Source organism: Eleutherodactylus coqui, chromosome 1 (genome assembly GCF_035609145.1).
Source record: "Eleutherodactylus coqui strain aEleCoq1 chromosome 1, aEleCoq1.hap1, whole genome shotgun sequence".
Taxonomy (NCBI): Eukaryota; Metazoa; Chordata; class Amphibia; order Anura; family Eleutherodactylidae; genus Eleutherodactylus; species Eleutherodactylus coqui.
This window is the reverse complement of record NC_089837.1, coordinates 72,795,377-72,811,090: the sequence shown is the minus strand read 5'-3', so window position 1 is coordinate 72,811,090 and position 15,714 is coordinate 72,795,377. Positions and strand designations below refer to the sequence as shown.

The 15,714-nt window shown below is 40.8% G+C and overlaps 1 protein-coding gene across 5 annotated transcripts in view; it reads left to right on the top strand.

Moving 5' to 3' along the window:
• The window catches only part of LPIN1 (lipin 1), a 173,813-nt gene that overhangs the window by 144,858 nt on the left and 13,241 nt on the right, over positions 1-15,714 (top strand). For all 5 annotated transcript variants that reach the window (XM_066597150.1, XM_066597120.1, XM_066597130.1 and 2 more), the window contains exons 12-17: positions 3,382-3,474; positions 6,362-6,441; positions 8,137-8,278; positions 12,883-13,031; positions 15,112-15,198; positions 15,540-15,692. In XM_066597150.1, the coding sequence (XP_066453247.1) occupies positions 3,382-3,474; positions 6,362-6,441; positions 8,137-8,278; positions 12,883-13,031; positions 15,112-15,198; positions 15,540-15,692 (704 nt within the window). The remainder of the gene's footprint in view (positions 1-3,381; positions 3,475-6,361; positions 6,442-8,136; positions 8,279-12,882; positions 13,032-15,111; positions 15,199-15,539; positions 15,693-15,714) is intronic.

The window sequence follows — 15,714 nt, the reverse complement described above, 5'->3', positions numbered from 1 at the left end:
AATGTAAAATTCTGTACAACCGTCTCTCAGCTGTCAACTGGGTCTGTATATGACTTTAAGCATGATGCCCCTATCGCTGTAAAACTGCTTGTATCCTTGGCCATCATTCCTTTATACTCCATTGCTTCACAATGATTATTCAAGCTTTGTGCTGAATAATCGGAAACCCATCATTATTAACATCATGTCTAAAGATTCTTTCCAACCAGGCAGACTTACGTGCAGAATGATCGAATATATAGAAAGTTGACCCGCGCTCTGTAGTAGTGTTGCTCATTGTGATCACCTGGGCACTAAAATTGGGTCAATTTTCACGGAACCAGAACAGGGTCAGCCCAACATGATTTTGGGCTTGTAGTGCTGGGGGTCCTAGGTTCAAATCTCATCTAGGACAACATCTGCCTAAAAAAAACTCCATGCAGATGTAGACTTTGGTCAGATTTGAACCTAGCGTTGTGAACATGGTAGTGGCCCGGTTTGGTACAGCAGGTACAGGTCTCATTGAATTCAGTGCCAAACTAGGCTACTGCAATTTGGACAGTGCCATATGCTCCCAGTGCTGTCCGTAATGACAGCTGGCCTGGTGATGAGCTGATTGATAAGGATCCTAAATGCCGAAATCCTACAAATGAACTATTGATGAATAGTAGGAGTCCTGGAGACTCTGTTGACATCTTTGCACTCAGCAAATAAATGTAACGTAATTTGTTGGGAGCGCCAAAATTTTGTAGATGCATTTGAAATTTGTAAATTATTTTTAGACTTGTAATTCAACATTTTCCTATAATCAATCATACTTTGGTAATGGAACAACATCCCGCAAATTTTTACACTTTAAGGGCGCATTCAGATGACCGTATATCGGCCGGGTATTCACGCCGGCCGATATATGGCGTCTCTCTCTGCAGGGGTGAGGAGGCTGGAAGAGCCGGGAGCAGTGCTCTGAGCTCCCGCCCCCTCTCTGCCTCCTCTCCACCCCTCTGCACAATTTGCAATGAGAGGAGGCGGGACGGGGCGGGGCTAAGTTCCGGGAATTAGCTCTGCCCTCGTCCCACCTCTCCTCATTGAAAATAGTGCAGGGGGTGGTGGAGAGGAGGCAGAGAGGGGGCGGGAGCTCAGGGCATTGCTCCCGGCTCTTCCAGCCACCTTCCCCTGCAGAGAGGGACGCCGTATATCGGCTGGCGTGAATACGCGGCCGATATACGGTCGTCTGAATGCGCCTTACAACCTAGTCTTGCAATGAAGTTACACTTTTCAATGAAAACTTTTTAGGATGGGAATGACCTCCATTTTTTCAGGCTTACATTATTTTCTTGGCAGTAGAATTGTACCTGCACCTTTTACTACTCGGGTCATTGGAACTTTTGTTTATGAGGTTAGAAACAAAATATTAGCGGAAAGAAAAGCTTTTAGCTGCATTCTATGTTTCGTTGCTATGGGCAACTCGTTATTCCTATATAAACATAATTGAGGTGTCCTATTGTCAGGCGCTTTTTCAGAAGAACAGATTGGTTGTGCAGCAGCATTTTCCATTAGAAGTTGTTTTGTTTATCTGGAGAATAATAAGAGATGAATCATGTAATTACCCATTATGGCTGAACGCTATTCTTTCAAGTTGGTTAGAAATAGAATTGTTTGCGAATGCTCCATTTTCCCCCGGCACAATGGTTGATTATCTAATCTTGAGGCTACGGCTATTCAAACAAGTTTAGTATTTATTCTGAGGCTGTTTACCAACGCGGGATGTATCCTACCGAACTATTCGTCTCTCCTAGAGTTTATTTGTGATCACACATTATCATCTGAATTATTAAACTATTGGAGGAGGTTCGGTAAATTAAAATACATTTATTGAATGGAAAATAATAAGTGACAAACAAATGAGTGTTAAAGGAAGACTGTGTGTAATCACTGGTGCAGGACCTGAATGGGTGGTTCATGACACAAGAAGGCTCTCTTAAAAGGATTGTCCCACCCAAACAATGTATCCCCTATCCTGCAAATGGGGAATAAGTGACTCATTGGTTGGGGTCCAACCACATGACCCCCACAGATCACAAGAATGGTGAGTCCCGAGTGTCCCAGAAGGAATGCAGTGGTGGTAACTAGAGATGAGCAAGTATACTCGCTAAGGCACATTACTCGAGCGAGTAGTACCTTAGCCGAGTATCTCCCCGCTCGTCTCTATAGATTCAGGGGCCGGCGCGGGTGACAGGTGAGTTGCGTCGGGGAGCAGGGGGAGAGAGGGAGAGAGAGATCTCCCCTCCGTTCCTCCCCGCCGCTCCCCCGCCGGCCCCCGAATCTTTAGAGACGAGCGGGGAGATACTCGGCTAAGGCACTACTCGCTCGAGTAATGTGCCTTAGCGAGTATACTCGCTCATCTCTAGTGGTAATGCATGTATACTACTGCTCCATTCATCTATATGGATAGTTGAGTGGAAGTGAATACAAGGGGGTACCCAAAAGAAATAGTCATCTTCTTCTGGTCTGTTGGGCTTTACTAGTACAGGCTTCATTCTTCATTGTAATGTCTTTAAGAATTTCGATTCAACATGTTTTATTCTTGTGAGTGGTAGTTGTCTATAACCAAAATGTTATGGTAGGATTCATTGACCAACGGCTCATAGCAGATGGTTTATCGCTCTTCAATATTGTATCTGATTACATTTTATTGTGTGATTCGTAAATTTTTTATTGGTATCTGGCAAAATTACAGTTAATGGACCAATTAGTTGTCCATCTATCAACCAGCTGACAGCTCTTCTACATGGTCTACTTTTTAGAATTTAGACCTAGCCTTTTAATTTTCTTCTGCACCTTAGCTACTTTGATTAGATCATGGTCTTCACAATGGCCTTATTTTCTATAGTTGTGAACCTAAAAGAAAAATCTTGGCCAAGTGAGAAGGTGCCATGACACAGTTCATTGCAATTCTTTTGGTTTTCAGGGAAATTTTATACCCCAACCAATCTAAGTCATGTAACTTGCAACATATACTTGAGTTTTTCATCAGAACTCCCATATAGTAGGAGCACCTTGTAAGGTCCAAGCCATTGTGTGTATGTGTCCGTGTGTTTGCATATACTAACTCCAAATACTAACAGACTTTTATATTTTCTTTTTCTCATTTTCTTTCAAGTACTCTTGCTTTGATTACATCTGTGCAGTGGTAGATTCCATTAGATTTTGTTTTTCTAGTCTCTGTGGCCAGCAGACAGTATGTATGTTTCTCATACACGTGCTTGCTTGCTTGCTTGCCATTTGCTTCACTGCTTTCTACATGTTTTTTTAATTTTGTTTTACATTCCCATTTTATTCATTTAGATATTTCTGTTTTTTGCTTTCTTTTATGTTACTGTGGTCACCGTGCATTTATCACAGGTTACTGTGGATACTCTGATGAGAGACAAGATGCCGAAAAAGGGTGGAAGATGGTGGTTCTCTTGGCGTGGACGGAACAATAATATAAAAGTGGTAAGCAGCTGTCACCAGGTTCCTGTTTTTTCTTTCCCCTGTATTACATGATAAATATACTACAAGTATAAATTATGGTTTCTTCTATTCAGAGGTGAGGCTTGTCCACTGATTTATTTTTGCTGTCACAGACTTGAAGTTACCAGTAAGCAGGATTATTTGGATACGTGGTTTAGTTGAGTCAATCTTGCAGGAAGTTGCTGTACAGACTACATGGGCCAGAAATGACCAATAATTTCCATATGATTCATAGCTGGTGACTCGGATATTTAAAGTGATCCTCCGGGCCTGGAGAAACAAACTGATGCAAACTGTGCATAGTATACATTGGTAGTCTAAGACGCTACATGTTGCTCTGACTGGCCAGCACTGCTCATGTGGGCAGCATTGGGTTCCGTATTAGACTAATGATGCATACTAATACACAGTGTTGATCAAGTAGTCAGAGAAGCTGATGTGGCCATCTTTGTTTCTCCAGTCCTGGAGGATTGCTTTAATGGTGTTGTCTTATTTTGAAAGCTTGTATAGAAATTGAATTAATTGTGAGAGGTCCTTCTTTCAAGTTCCTCATCAATAGGTAGAGTAGAGAGAGGCTACAAAGATTCTTATGCTCTATAGGACCCAGCAGGTTCATTATAAGGACATTTTATTGATTTTTAAGAAATTATCAATTTGTCCACTGGAGGTGCTATAGGGAAATTGAACACTTGCTGTGTTCACTGCCATTCATAGCAACTGCATGCCCATTGCAAACCGTACAGATTGCATGGGCCAGAAATGGCCTATACATTTCATTTGACTCATGGTTGGTGACTTATTTCCCCCTTTTGAGGGACTAAGAAAATAGCATCAACGTTCAATAAAGTTTAATTCTAAGAAAAAAAAATGCAGTTAAAAATAAGAGTAACAATTTTTCCCCCCATAAAAACCTGCTTTAAATGGATAAATCACCCCAAACAATTTTTTAAAGCCGAACATAATATGTTTTACTGCATTAGTACAGACAATGAAAATATTTTATTACTTTTCTTGCCTGGTAAAAAAACTAATGACATAACTGCTACTTTTCTTTTATTCGCCTCCCAAAAAATGTAATAAAAAATAGTTTAAAAGTCACATTTATCTCAAACTGGTACCGATAAAAACTACAACTTTTCTCGCAAAAAAACATGGCCTCGCATACTGTAGCTCCGTTGCCAGGGAAATAAAAATGTTATAGGTCTTAGATCACATCGATCAAAACATGTTTTTATTTTGCTAAAGTAGTAAAAAAATAAAAGTTATCGTGTTGATCCAGATAAGTCAATTGACTTGCTATTTTACCCAAAACAAAACTTAAAACAATGGCGGAATTTCTGGATTTCTCCACTGCCCCCACCCCACCTTCCCCTTCAAAAAAATGTTATACATCACGTTCTATGTATCCCAGAGTGGTGCCATTAAAATATACAGCTCGTCACAAAAAAACCAAGCCCTCATATATGGCTATTTTAACGGGTTTTAGCTCTCGCAATGTGACAGTGAAAATTGCTTGGTCCTTAAGGCCTCCTTCACACGGGGAACACCACATCGCTGTGAAAAAAATCGCAGCGATATCGCATCGCTGCACCGTGCGATATCGCTGTGATTTTCTCGCAGCAGTACCGCATGAGGATTTTTTGAAAGCCCTACCCTGAAATTGAGCCGTAACTAAAGGAGAAAAAAAAAGTATACATCACCTCTTCTGCACTGTCCGGGGCGCCACCGCAGCTTCTCCCCAGTTCACGTCACGGATCTTCTTCTTCATCTTCTGGCTGGGGATTGAAAAATCCCCGGCTACTGTTCAATCACTGCCATTCATCGAACACTTGCTATGATTGGCTAAGTGTCAGCCAATCACAGCCAGCGCTTCCAGGAGGCAGGGATTTTTGAATCCCCGGCCAAAGGAGAAGATGATCAGTGCCGGTACCTGGGGAGAAGCTGCGGTCAGGCTGACAGCTCGTCTAGGTGATGTGTGTGTGTTTTTGTTTTTTTCCCGGCAGTTAGGGCTTAGATTATAGCTTTAACAGTAGCATTTGCTACTGTCAAAGTTGCATCGCATCGCATGCAAACCGCGTTTTCGTGCGATGCAACAGAGAGGAGGGCTCCATAGGGAAACATGGGCTACAAAACCTCACGTTTCGCGGGCATATTGTTGGACCTGCGAGGTTTGTGTGTCGTTTTGTAGCATGCTACAAAACATTGCATGTGTGAAGGAACCCATAGAAACCATGGGCTTTACATACATTCGATTTGTAGCATTGCTACAAAATTGCGCGACTTTCTCGCCAGTGTGTAGGAGGCCTAAGGGGTAAATGTATAGGCTGGTCATTAAGGGGTTAAAGGGAAGACCTTAATAGTAATCCTAAAGCTTCCTCTTGACGTGGTCAGGTGGCCTGAAGAGACTCGGAAGCCAAATCCCAAGAGTGAGCTGAGCTCAGTGGAGCTGTGTTGTACAGTGAAATTTGTGAAGGTCCCAGTAGAGATCTGAAGAGTTGAGATCAAAAAGACTGAGGGACATATATGGGATCGTAAGACCTCATAGAGTTCATATACTGTATCATTCTACAGAAAAGGATATTAAGAAATGTAACTGATTTATTATCCATGAAACGTCTTTCTCGGCCAGGGAACTTTGGTTTGTACCTTCTCAAGTCCCTTCCCAGTAAAGTGAATTTTAGTCTGGACCTGGTCTCCAGAATTTTTTTTAATTTCCGTTGTAAATGTTATATGCGCTGTGTGATTTACAGACTTGTTGGAAGTGGTAAAATCTTGGACATCTGGATTTTTCATAATGTAAGAAATATCACATAATTCAGTGACTTGTAGCTTCCTTATAATAACTGGCTTAACATCTGATTTATATTAGGAATCAAAGACTGAACAAGGCTTAAGTGGAAAAGGACCTTACCCTGGTGAACAAGCTGCCGGCAATGGCATTGAACAGAGGTAGGTAATTAAATCTGCCTACAGGTTTGGAAAAAATCAAGGTCATCAATCAAGGAAGCCTTACACCAATAGAGAAAAAAGTTTTTTATATATTATATATAGGGAAATTAGCTTGGGATGACCCTGGATCGTTCCACAGGGCATGCCTTCAGTTCAAGCAGTGTGGACATGCATCTTCCAGCTCGAAGTAGCGTTTCTTCATCTTAACCCCTTAGTACTAAAGCCTATTTGCAACTTAATCACCAACTAATTTTTCAGTTTTTTTTCATCATTGCATTGCTAGAGCCATCATTTTTTTATTTTTCTTTCTGTAGACCTAGCTATATGAGGGTTTGTTTTCTGTGGGACATGTTGTCTTCCTAATGACATCCTAATGGGGTGCATATAATGTTATTGCATAACTTTTTAATTATGTTTTTTAGGGGGGGGGGGGGAGAATTGGGAAAAAACATTCCACCATTATTTTTTGTATTTTGTTTTTATGGCATTCAGCATGCAGAAAAAATGTGATAAGATTATTCTCCGAGTCAGCATGATTTCAGCGATTTTAAAATCCCTGCCTGCTGAAAGGGCTGTGTCTGATTTGGCTGAGGGCTCAGCCAATCACAGGCAGCACTCAGCCATTCATTGAATTCATGTAGGAATGTATGTCATTTAATATGCTCCAAAAAGATGTTGAAGATTTTACTGGCTACTAACTGAAAAGTGTGAACACTATATTTGGTCCTCAAGATGAAGTAAACTGCGTGCCTTCGGTTTTACCGATACTTCTATGGACTTGTCTCTTCATTTCATCACCGCAACACATACCTTCAAAGGCAGTGGCGTCACAACGAACTTGCACAAATTACTAATTGACATCACCAAGAATCCCTTTTGCAATCTCGCTTGCCACACGGGCTACAATTTTAGACAGAGTAGCCACCATCGTGACTAGGCCAGAGTTGGCGCACCCGCTCGAGCTACTTCTGCCAACTACTGCTCGCTGCAGTGGTCACATGTCCCTGTGACAGGACGTCTTCAATGGATCCGGAAGAAGGTCCATGGGCACCATTAGAATGGGATCTAGAATGGGAATTAGGTGAGGTAAGTATAACTTTTTTTTTTTTTTAAGTTTTTGTACAGCACTAAGTAGACTTAATTTTTTTTTCTCTTTCCCATTGGGCAAAAAACAAAAGCTAATGGGAAAGAGAAAATGTTAATGATTAAAGTCAACTATCATAATAATATTGGTGTATAATAGTACAAAATCTCATACGAATGATCTGGTGTTAAGAGTGGAGATTCTTCAGGGACCATATTCAGTGCCATCAACTGATCATGGATATATATCTATTTTTTCTTCGCTTTGTATTAGCTGTCTTTTAGGCCTGGCAGAATCCTTTGACTGGAAAACTATATAATCTAATTACCATTCAGACAGGGTTATTTTTACTCCATATGATTCATACCATATCACATCTGAGTGCTAGGTACGATAGGAAACCATATTCTCAATGGAAGCAGTCTGGTATGAATGAAGGATCAAGTACGTGTAAGATAGTTTAACATGCAGGTTTTCTGTATCTTCCCCGGAGATGTCGCTTTCAATAGACAATCAATTAATGCACTCAACGAGTCAGAGCAAATGTATTTTTTGAGCGCACAGCCAAATGCCTTTTCCGGTTCATCACGTCATCTTTGTATTTGTTCCAGAATAAAGGATGAATCGTCGTCCAGCGACGAAGACCCCAGAGTAGCCAAGCAAAATATAGGCCCCATGCAATCGAGTCAAAGCCACCCTTCATCCTCTGGCATTACGTATAAGAAGACGCTCCGGTTGACCTCTGACCAGCTCGTGAGTGCCAGATACATGTCTATTTCTAGCAGAACATTAGCGTGTAATTGAGAATAGATAGCGGCATAAGATGTTACCGTAAACAGTCATTATGTGTCTCGGTATTCTCAAGGATCAAGTCTCCCGTAATGTGTGTAACATTCGGTGATTAAGGCATGTAAGCTGCTCCGTATATTTATAGCTTGGCTAGACGACCCCTTAATGGGATTATCTGTCTCGGTGTGTCATATTTATTAAAATGTACTGCAAATCTGAGTAAGAGGCTATAAAAATTAGAAATCCTGTAAACTTAAAGGGATATTCCAGTTATAATGCAAATTTTCAAAAATTCCAGGTATGAAAGGTGTTTGCACCGTGTTTATACACAACTGGTTATGGGTATAAATGGAGCAGCCATTACTTTCTTATCCTGTCCTCCGTTTTTGAGGTTTCCCCACATCATTATTTTCCAAGATGGCTGCCTCCTTCCTGTTGACATGCAGCTTGAAACTACATTTCCCATAAATCACCGCCCTGTACTTCTTTCCTGTATGCATCTCCACTAATTCACAGGGTAAGGAGCTAAAACTAGCAGCACTCTGTATGGGGAAATGAGGGGAAGTAGAGACAAAATAAAATTCAGCGGGGAAGTAGCCAACCCCACTGATCCGAGGACATGAGGGGTCCACTTTATGGTTTAAAAATATTTTATTAGAGAGCCACATGTTACAAAAAGGAACAATCATACACTGTGTTGATACAATATTTCTTGATGGAATCAAAATATATTCCTTCTATATGGTCTATGAAAAGTAACTCTCCCAATTGAATTCTTTACAACTGTAATGGAGTGAATATAATTACAGGTATTTTGTCATTTGAAGGCATTGAAACCACTCCCTTTAAAGAACACAGTCCATTAGCCAGGTTTGAATGCCTGAAACTTGCACAACATCTAGTGTCTGTAATGTTAGCCATAACTTATACAGCAGGCCTGCTTAATAATGAACTATGTGTTTTTCTGGTGTGCACACTTAGTGTCTATGTTGAGACTGGCCTCACTTACGGTTCCGTTGTCTAGGAGTCTCCCCTAGCAGTGATCCAAGCTTGCCTTGGGACAGGAAAGAGACTCTATTGCAGTTTTCTTTGCTCAGGCTCCTTGGTTTATGAGCCAGCCCTTTCTAGTCAGGCAGCCTCTGGTTGCTCAGCACAGTGTCCCAGGGTCCCATGTCCTGACCCCTTTACCCTCTGTTCTGCACCGTTTAACTTTGGACAGTCCAGCTCTTTTCCTCTGGTCAGCAGGCCCATCAAGTCCTCCTGCACACACTGCACTTTTCCTCTGCAAGCTTTGGTGCCCCCTACTTCACAAGGCTCTGGCAGTAACTCTGGCTGCCTCCCGTCAGAAGGAGATGGAATGCAAGGTGTCTCTCAGGGAGCAAATCCGTAAATGTCCCCTAGGCATGCACTGTTCTGCTATGCTGCCATTTGGTGCAAATTTTGGTGTACGCAATGATTTGGACCTTATTCTAGCACGTCTCCTGTTTATTTACATAGCAACCTTTTTAACTCCTTTAGGGGAAACTCACTACACTAAGCCCTCCATTCAGGAGGAATTTAGAGCAGGGGTTGTGGGAAATACATTAGATCAAAATCTTTCTCTATAAGACGGAGAAATCTGGTAGCGGAACAGAAACTCTATGCCTATCTCTAAGTACTTTTGAGAGCAGCTCAGGCAAGATGACCCATAATCATGGACAGAACATAGAATGAAAAAAATTCTAGAATCCCAAAATAAAAAGCAGATTAGAAAAATGTGTGTCAGTGTCTATCTTGTTTTTTTTTTTGTTTTTTTTTCCAATCATTTTTTTATTATGATATAAGGCAGCATTACATAATAATCACATCATCATGTAAAATGTTAAACATGTATCAACATATTCTTCATATTGATTTAGTTTACCTAACTTAATCACAGGTATTTACGTAACTGTATGGGGGTAAAGGAGGGGGGGGGGGGATAGAGGTAAGGAGGAGGAACAGAGAGAAGAAAAAGAAGAGAAGAGGGAGGGGGGGATACTTGGAGTTGTGTTAGTGCATCTCCATCACATCCCTGGTGTTTGTCTCCTTACACCCTTGCGGTTGTGGGGTTTAGGTCAGTTTGGGTTTGTTTTATCTCCCATGGGATCAAGCCTTTATTGATCCCCTCTAGCCAGGGTTGTCACGTTTCCTTGAATTTAGTAATTCTATTTTGTCTTATTGCGTATAAGTTTTCAAATGTGCTGTGTTCAGATAGCATTTTGATGAGATTTTGTGCTATGGGCGTTTGTGTAGACTTCCAGTTTCTGGCGATTAGTAGTTTAACAGATAATAGCATATGGGTCATGAATTTCCTATACTGGGGGGGGGGGGGGGGGGGGAAATTCTCCATTTCTAGTAATAGAATCGCCGTTTGTGGTTTCAATTTAATTTTGAGCCCCCATAGCTTGTAAGCAATTGTAGATACTGCGCTCCATATAGGGCGAAGCATAGGGCATTCCCAAAAAATGTGTAGAAGGGATCCATTTTCGTCACATCCTCTCCAGCAATTCCCCGAGGTGCCCGGGAAGAGTTGGGCTAGTCTCAAGGGGGAGTAGTACCATCTTGTGAGAGTTTTTTGGTGTACTTCTAATATGTTAGAGCTTAGGGTACATTTGTGGGCCCATTTGCAGGTTTTGGCCCAATAGTTTATTTCATATGAAGTTCTTAGGTCCTTTTCCCAATTAAGTATGTGGGCTTTTTCTGTTTGTTGGGGTCTTCTGAGGCTTCTCCGTTGTATATCTCGTACCAATATTTTAGTTTGTTTTTAGTTGTGTTCTGTGTGTAGAGTAAGTTGTACAGGTACATGGGAAGTGTTATTGTTAGGGTTTTTTTTTTGTGACATGTAGCTCTTTATTTGCATATATTTTAGGAGATCTGAGTTGGAGAGTTTCCTTTCTTCACAGAGTGTGTCAAAAGGTTTAAGTTTAGAGTTACTTTGAATATCTGATAATAGGTTGATTCCTCTTTGTTTCCAGCTTTTTAGTGTTAGGTTAGGAATTAGTAATTCAAGTATATCTATAGGTAATGGTAGGTTTTTCCTCGGGAGATGGGTGCCGGATATTGCGAGTATAGTCAGCCATGTTTCTATTGAGGCTTTGATAGTTGGGTAATTCGGGGTTTTAATGTTTGGGTCGATTGAAGTTGCTAGTAATATTGTGCGGAGGTTTCCTCCTCCTCCGAGGTGCTTTTCGATTGCTGGCCAGCTAACATTATTTTGTGGGGTGCACCATGCGTTTAGTTGTTGAGTTATGGTGGCTCTATAATATGCTGTTATATTAGGGACTGCCATGCCCCCCCTTCCTCTAGAGGAGAATAATATGGAAGCTGCTATTCTCGGTTTCTTTTTCCTCCAAATGAAGGCTAACATTTGGTTTTGTAGGAGCTTGAGAGATTTTTGAGGAATGGGTAATATTATGGTTCTAAATATATATAAAATTTTTGGCAGAACCATCATTTTGTAAAGTACCATTCTCCCTAACCATGAGGGTTCTGTTTTTTCGAAACTGTCTAGGTCTTTTTGGAGGGAGTTTAGTAAAGAGGCTAGATTGACTGTTGGCATGTCGCTTAGGGGGAGTGTTATTTTAAGTCCTAGGTACAGGATTTCCTTTGTTTCCCATGAAAGTGGGAATTCTTCTTTAATAGTTTTTTTGAGGCCTTTGGGGATATTGATTCCCAATATTTGGGATTTATGGGCGTTGATTTTATAGTACGAAACTTGTCCAAAGTTGTTTATGTTTTTTGAAATTGCTCTACGGGAGGTTGTTGGATGGGTCATGATTAGCGCGACATCGTCTGCAAAGAGATTTTGTTTTGGCGATGTGATAAGGGAACTCCTCTTATTTCCGGGTCTGTTCTTATTTTTACAGTGAATGGTTCTATTGTGAGTACAAACAGTAGGGGTGAAAGGGGGCACCCCTGGCGTGTGCCGTTAGTTATGTGAAAATTGTTAGAGAAGACCCCGTGTCTATCTTGTTTTAATTAGATAAAAATATAGGTAATACATTTCCTTGAAGTTATCCATCAACCTCTTCTCTTGTCTGATGACCACCGTTTGACTACATGTACGAAAGTGGTCAATGATCATCTATAGAACTCAAGTTTAGCCCTGCCCACTGCTTACAGTACACATATATTGAAAATGTTCTAAAACTGGAACTATTGAGCTATAGCGGTGTAGGGAAATAATATTTTTTTGACCCATGATATATTTTAAGACCTGTTGTTTCCTTCACTGGCTATATTCTATGAATGGAATATAATTGCTCTTTGATTACGATGTCCCTGCATGTACTTGATAACAGTAATATTCTTTCTGACCATCGCCTTGTATACCACAAATTTGTATTCTCAAACAGCCTGAGAAAATCTACATGCTGTGCAAAATCATATACTCAACACAAAAAAAAATGTATAACAGCTAAAAATGATATCTGTCCAACCACCTTGAGATTATGTGCTCCGGACTAATACACTAACCGGTGTGGATGGGATGAAATGTGGAACCTGTTCTCTACTCTGCTGCTGACTGGAATTGTTTTCCGTTCCAGAAAAGTTTGAAACTGAAAAATGGTCCGAATGATGTTGTGTTCAGCGTTACCACTCAATACCAGGGAACGTGTCGTTGTGAGGGCACCATTTACTTGTGGAACTGGGATGATAAAATCATCATTTCTGATATTGATGGAACAATTACCAGGTGAGTTCTTTGTGAATTGCGGAGTTACTTGCGAGCAGAAGGGTTTGCAGCTTCCATTACCTTCCTTTAATTGCCTTTTCAGAAAGTGTATTTTTTTCCAGTTTCTATTCATTCCTGGAATTGATGGAAACTTTAACTTTTTTTTTACTATTCCTTGTCTGCAGTGCGTAAACAAAAAGATGTATTAATGCTCATAGTAAAAAGTTATGAAAGCTGCTAAGTTTAGGGTCTCCATACTGGAGATGATGTCAAAGAAGAAGAAAAGACTTGGTCTTCAGGATTTATTTTTATTTTTTTTACTGTACATGCTGTGAAACCTTGAAGTACACTACCATAAGTGTATACAGTTAGTGATTTGAGTATTAAGAAACAATTACCCCTGGGCCTTCATCAACCTGCCCCCTTATGTTCTAAATGGAATCTTTTCTACTGGCTGTGTGCAACAGTTTGGTGCTGTTATTTGGATGATGTTGATTCTTATTTTCTTATTCAAAAGCACCATTGATTCCAGCAAGTTGTACAAGTTTAACAACATACATTCTATATATATATGATGGGAACCATAAACATCTGCTTAATGACTAATATACTAATACCAATAGAGAGAGGACCTTGTCTGTAAGGGCTGACATTGTACAGACAAAAGGGGAAGAAGACAATAGGTTGGGGTAGAATGTGCTCCTGTTGTGGTGGCAGCAGGTTACTGTAGGTTGTAGGTTTGTCTGAAAAGGTGGGTTTTTTGGGCTCTTTTTGAAGCTTTTTCAGGTGGTGGAGAGTCTGATGTGTTGGGGTAGCGAGTTCACCAGTATGGAGGATGGACAGGAGAACTCCTAGACATGATTATGTGAAGAGCTCAGTAGGAGACTAAAGAGGAGGAGGTCTTATGAGCACCAAAGGTTACCGGTGGGAAGGTATCAGGAGATTAGGTGATTTATGGAGAGGGCATGTTGTGGACGGCCTTGTATAATATTAAGTATCAATGATATGCAAACTATTATAATAGTTTGAACTGGACTCTCTGGAGAATAGGCAGCAAGAGGAGGGATCGGCAAAGCAGAGCGGCAGGAGAGTAACAGGAGGAGAGGTGGATAAGTTGGGCAGCAGAGTTGAAGATGGATTGGAGAGGTGCAAAAGTGTTCGATGGGAGGCAACAGAGAAGGACCTTGCAGTAGTTTAGATGGAGGATATCTCTAGACTATTTTGAATTCTATATGCTGCTGTTACTGTACAAGTTCACAGTATGGCACTATATGAGGACTGTATAGTACTGATATTTGACATTGTATAGTGGTATTATTATGGCACTATATTATTAGACCTCTAGTATACAAGTATTACACATCCACATAAACAAGGCCCAACACTAATATCCAGCACAAGCTGTAATAATATTGCTTTGTGTCCAGCTATATGCAATTTACACCACCAATAGAGGACTAAACAGAATTATAAAATATGCGTAGTGCATACAGACCCTCAGGATGGTCCTAATTCATTCTTACATTTTATTGGACAGTTTGGTAGTGTTTTTCTCATTTTAATGTCCTTCTATTAAAAATTCTGCACTTTTCATACTAACCACTGAGCCTCACAATGGTCTAAACTTTCTGTTTTGCAGAATGGATGAATGTAACACCTATATATAGATAACACAAGATACATCATTCACAATTGGCAATGGGCACAGCTCACCTCCTCCACCCCCTTGATCTTTACAGAGGCATGCCCACACCCCTCTCCCAGAGACGTCACTGAGCATCTTCAGTCTACGGGTTCCTAGATCCATATAGCTGCTGTAAATCATATCTCTGAATGCTATTGGATGTAGCTCAGGCAAAATGGCCACCTCCATAATTATGAGCAGAAAATAGAATTTAAAAAGACAGTCAGAAAAAGAAAATGATACAAAAAAGCATTCTTCAGTATGTGGGTCTAGTTAATAAGAAATACCGATTCATTCCCTTTAAGATCTTCTGTCTGTCAATGGATCAATCGCTGCACTTTTACACTAAACATTTTCTGTAAATCCCTGCAAGTATGTTTTAGTCTCAAATGAATTTACGTTGTTTTTCCCCTTCAGATCAGATACGTTGGGTCATATTTTACCAACACTAGGAAAAGACTGGACTCACCAGGGTATCGCAAAACTCTATCACAAAGTCAGCCAGTGAGTATTCCGAAGTCATTCCCAAGTCTTGTTCTGCCTTTCGAGAAACCTTGAATCCACATTTATTTGTGTAACCAAAGGGCTACCGTATTTATGACGTCCCATTAGGATGTCGGGGTTTACAAGTCATGTCCTCACACTTCTTACCCAGAATGCTGGCATACCTCATTGGGTGCATCTTCCATCGAAAGCCATAACTCCTTTCTGGTTCCCACTAAGTGGCGAGTGATACATGGTCTCTTGAAGTCTGTTTCTGAGATTCTAGAAGGTCTTCTAGATTTGCTACTTCCTATTGTTCTTCCATTTTAACTTGTTTCTATGTTGTTCTTTTCTTAAAACAGAAACGGGTACAAGTTCCTCTACTGTTCTGCACGGGCTATCGGAATGGCCGACATGACCCGAGGATATCTGCATTGGGTTAATGAACGTGGCACGGTGTTACCTCAAGGACCTGTCCTCTTGAGCCCCAGTAGCTTGTTCTCTGCACTGCACAGGTGCTGATGCCAGCTACTAATT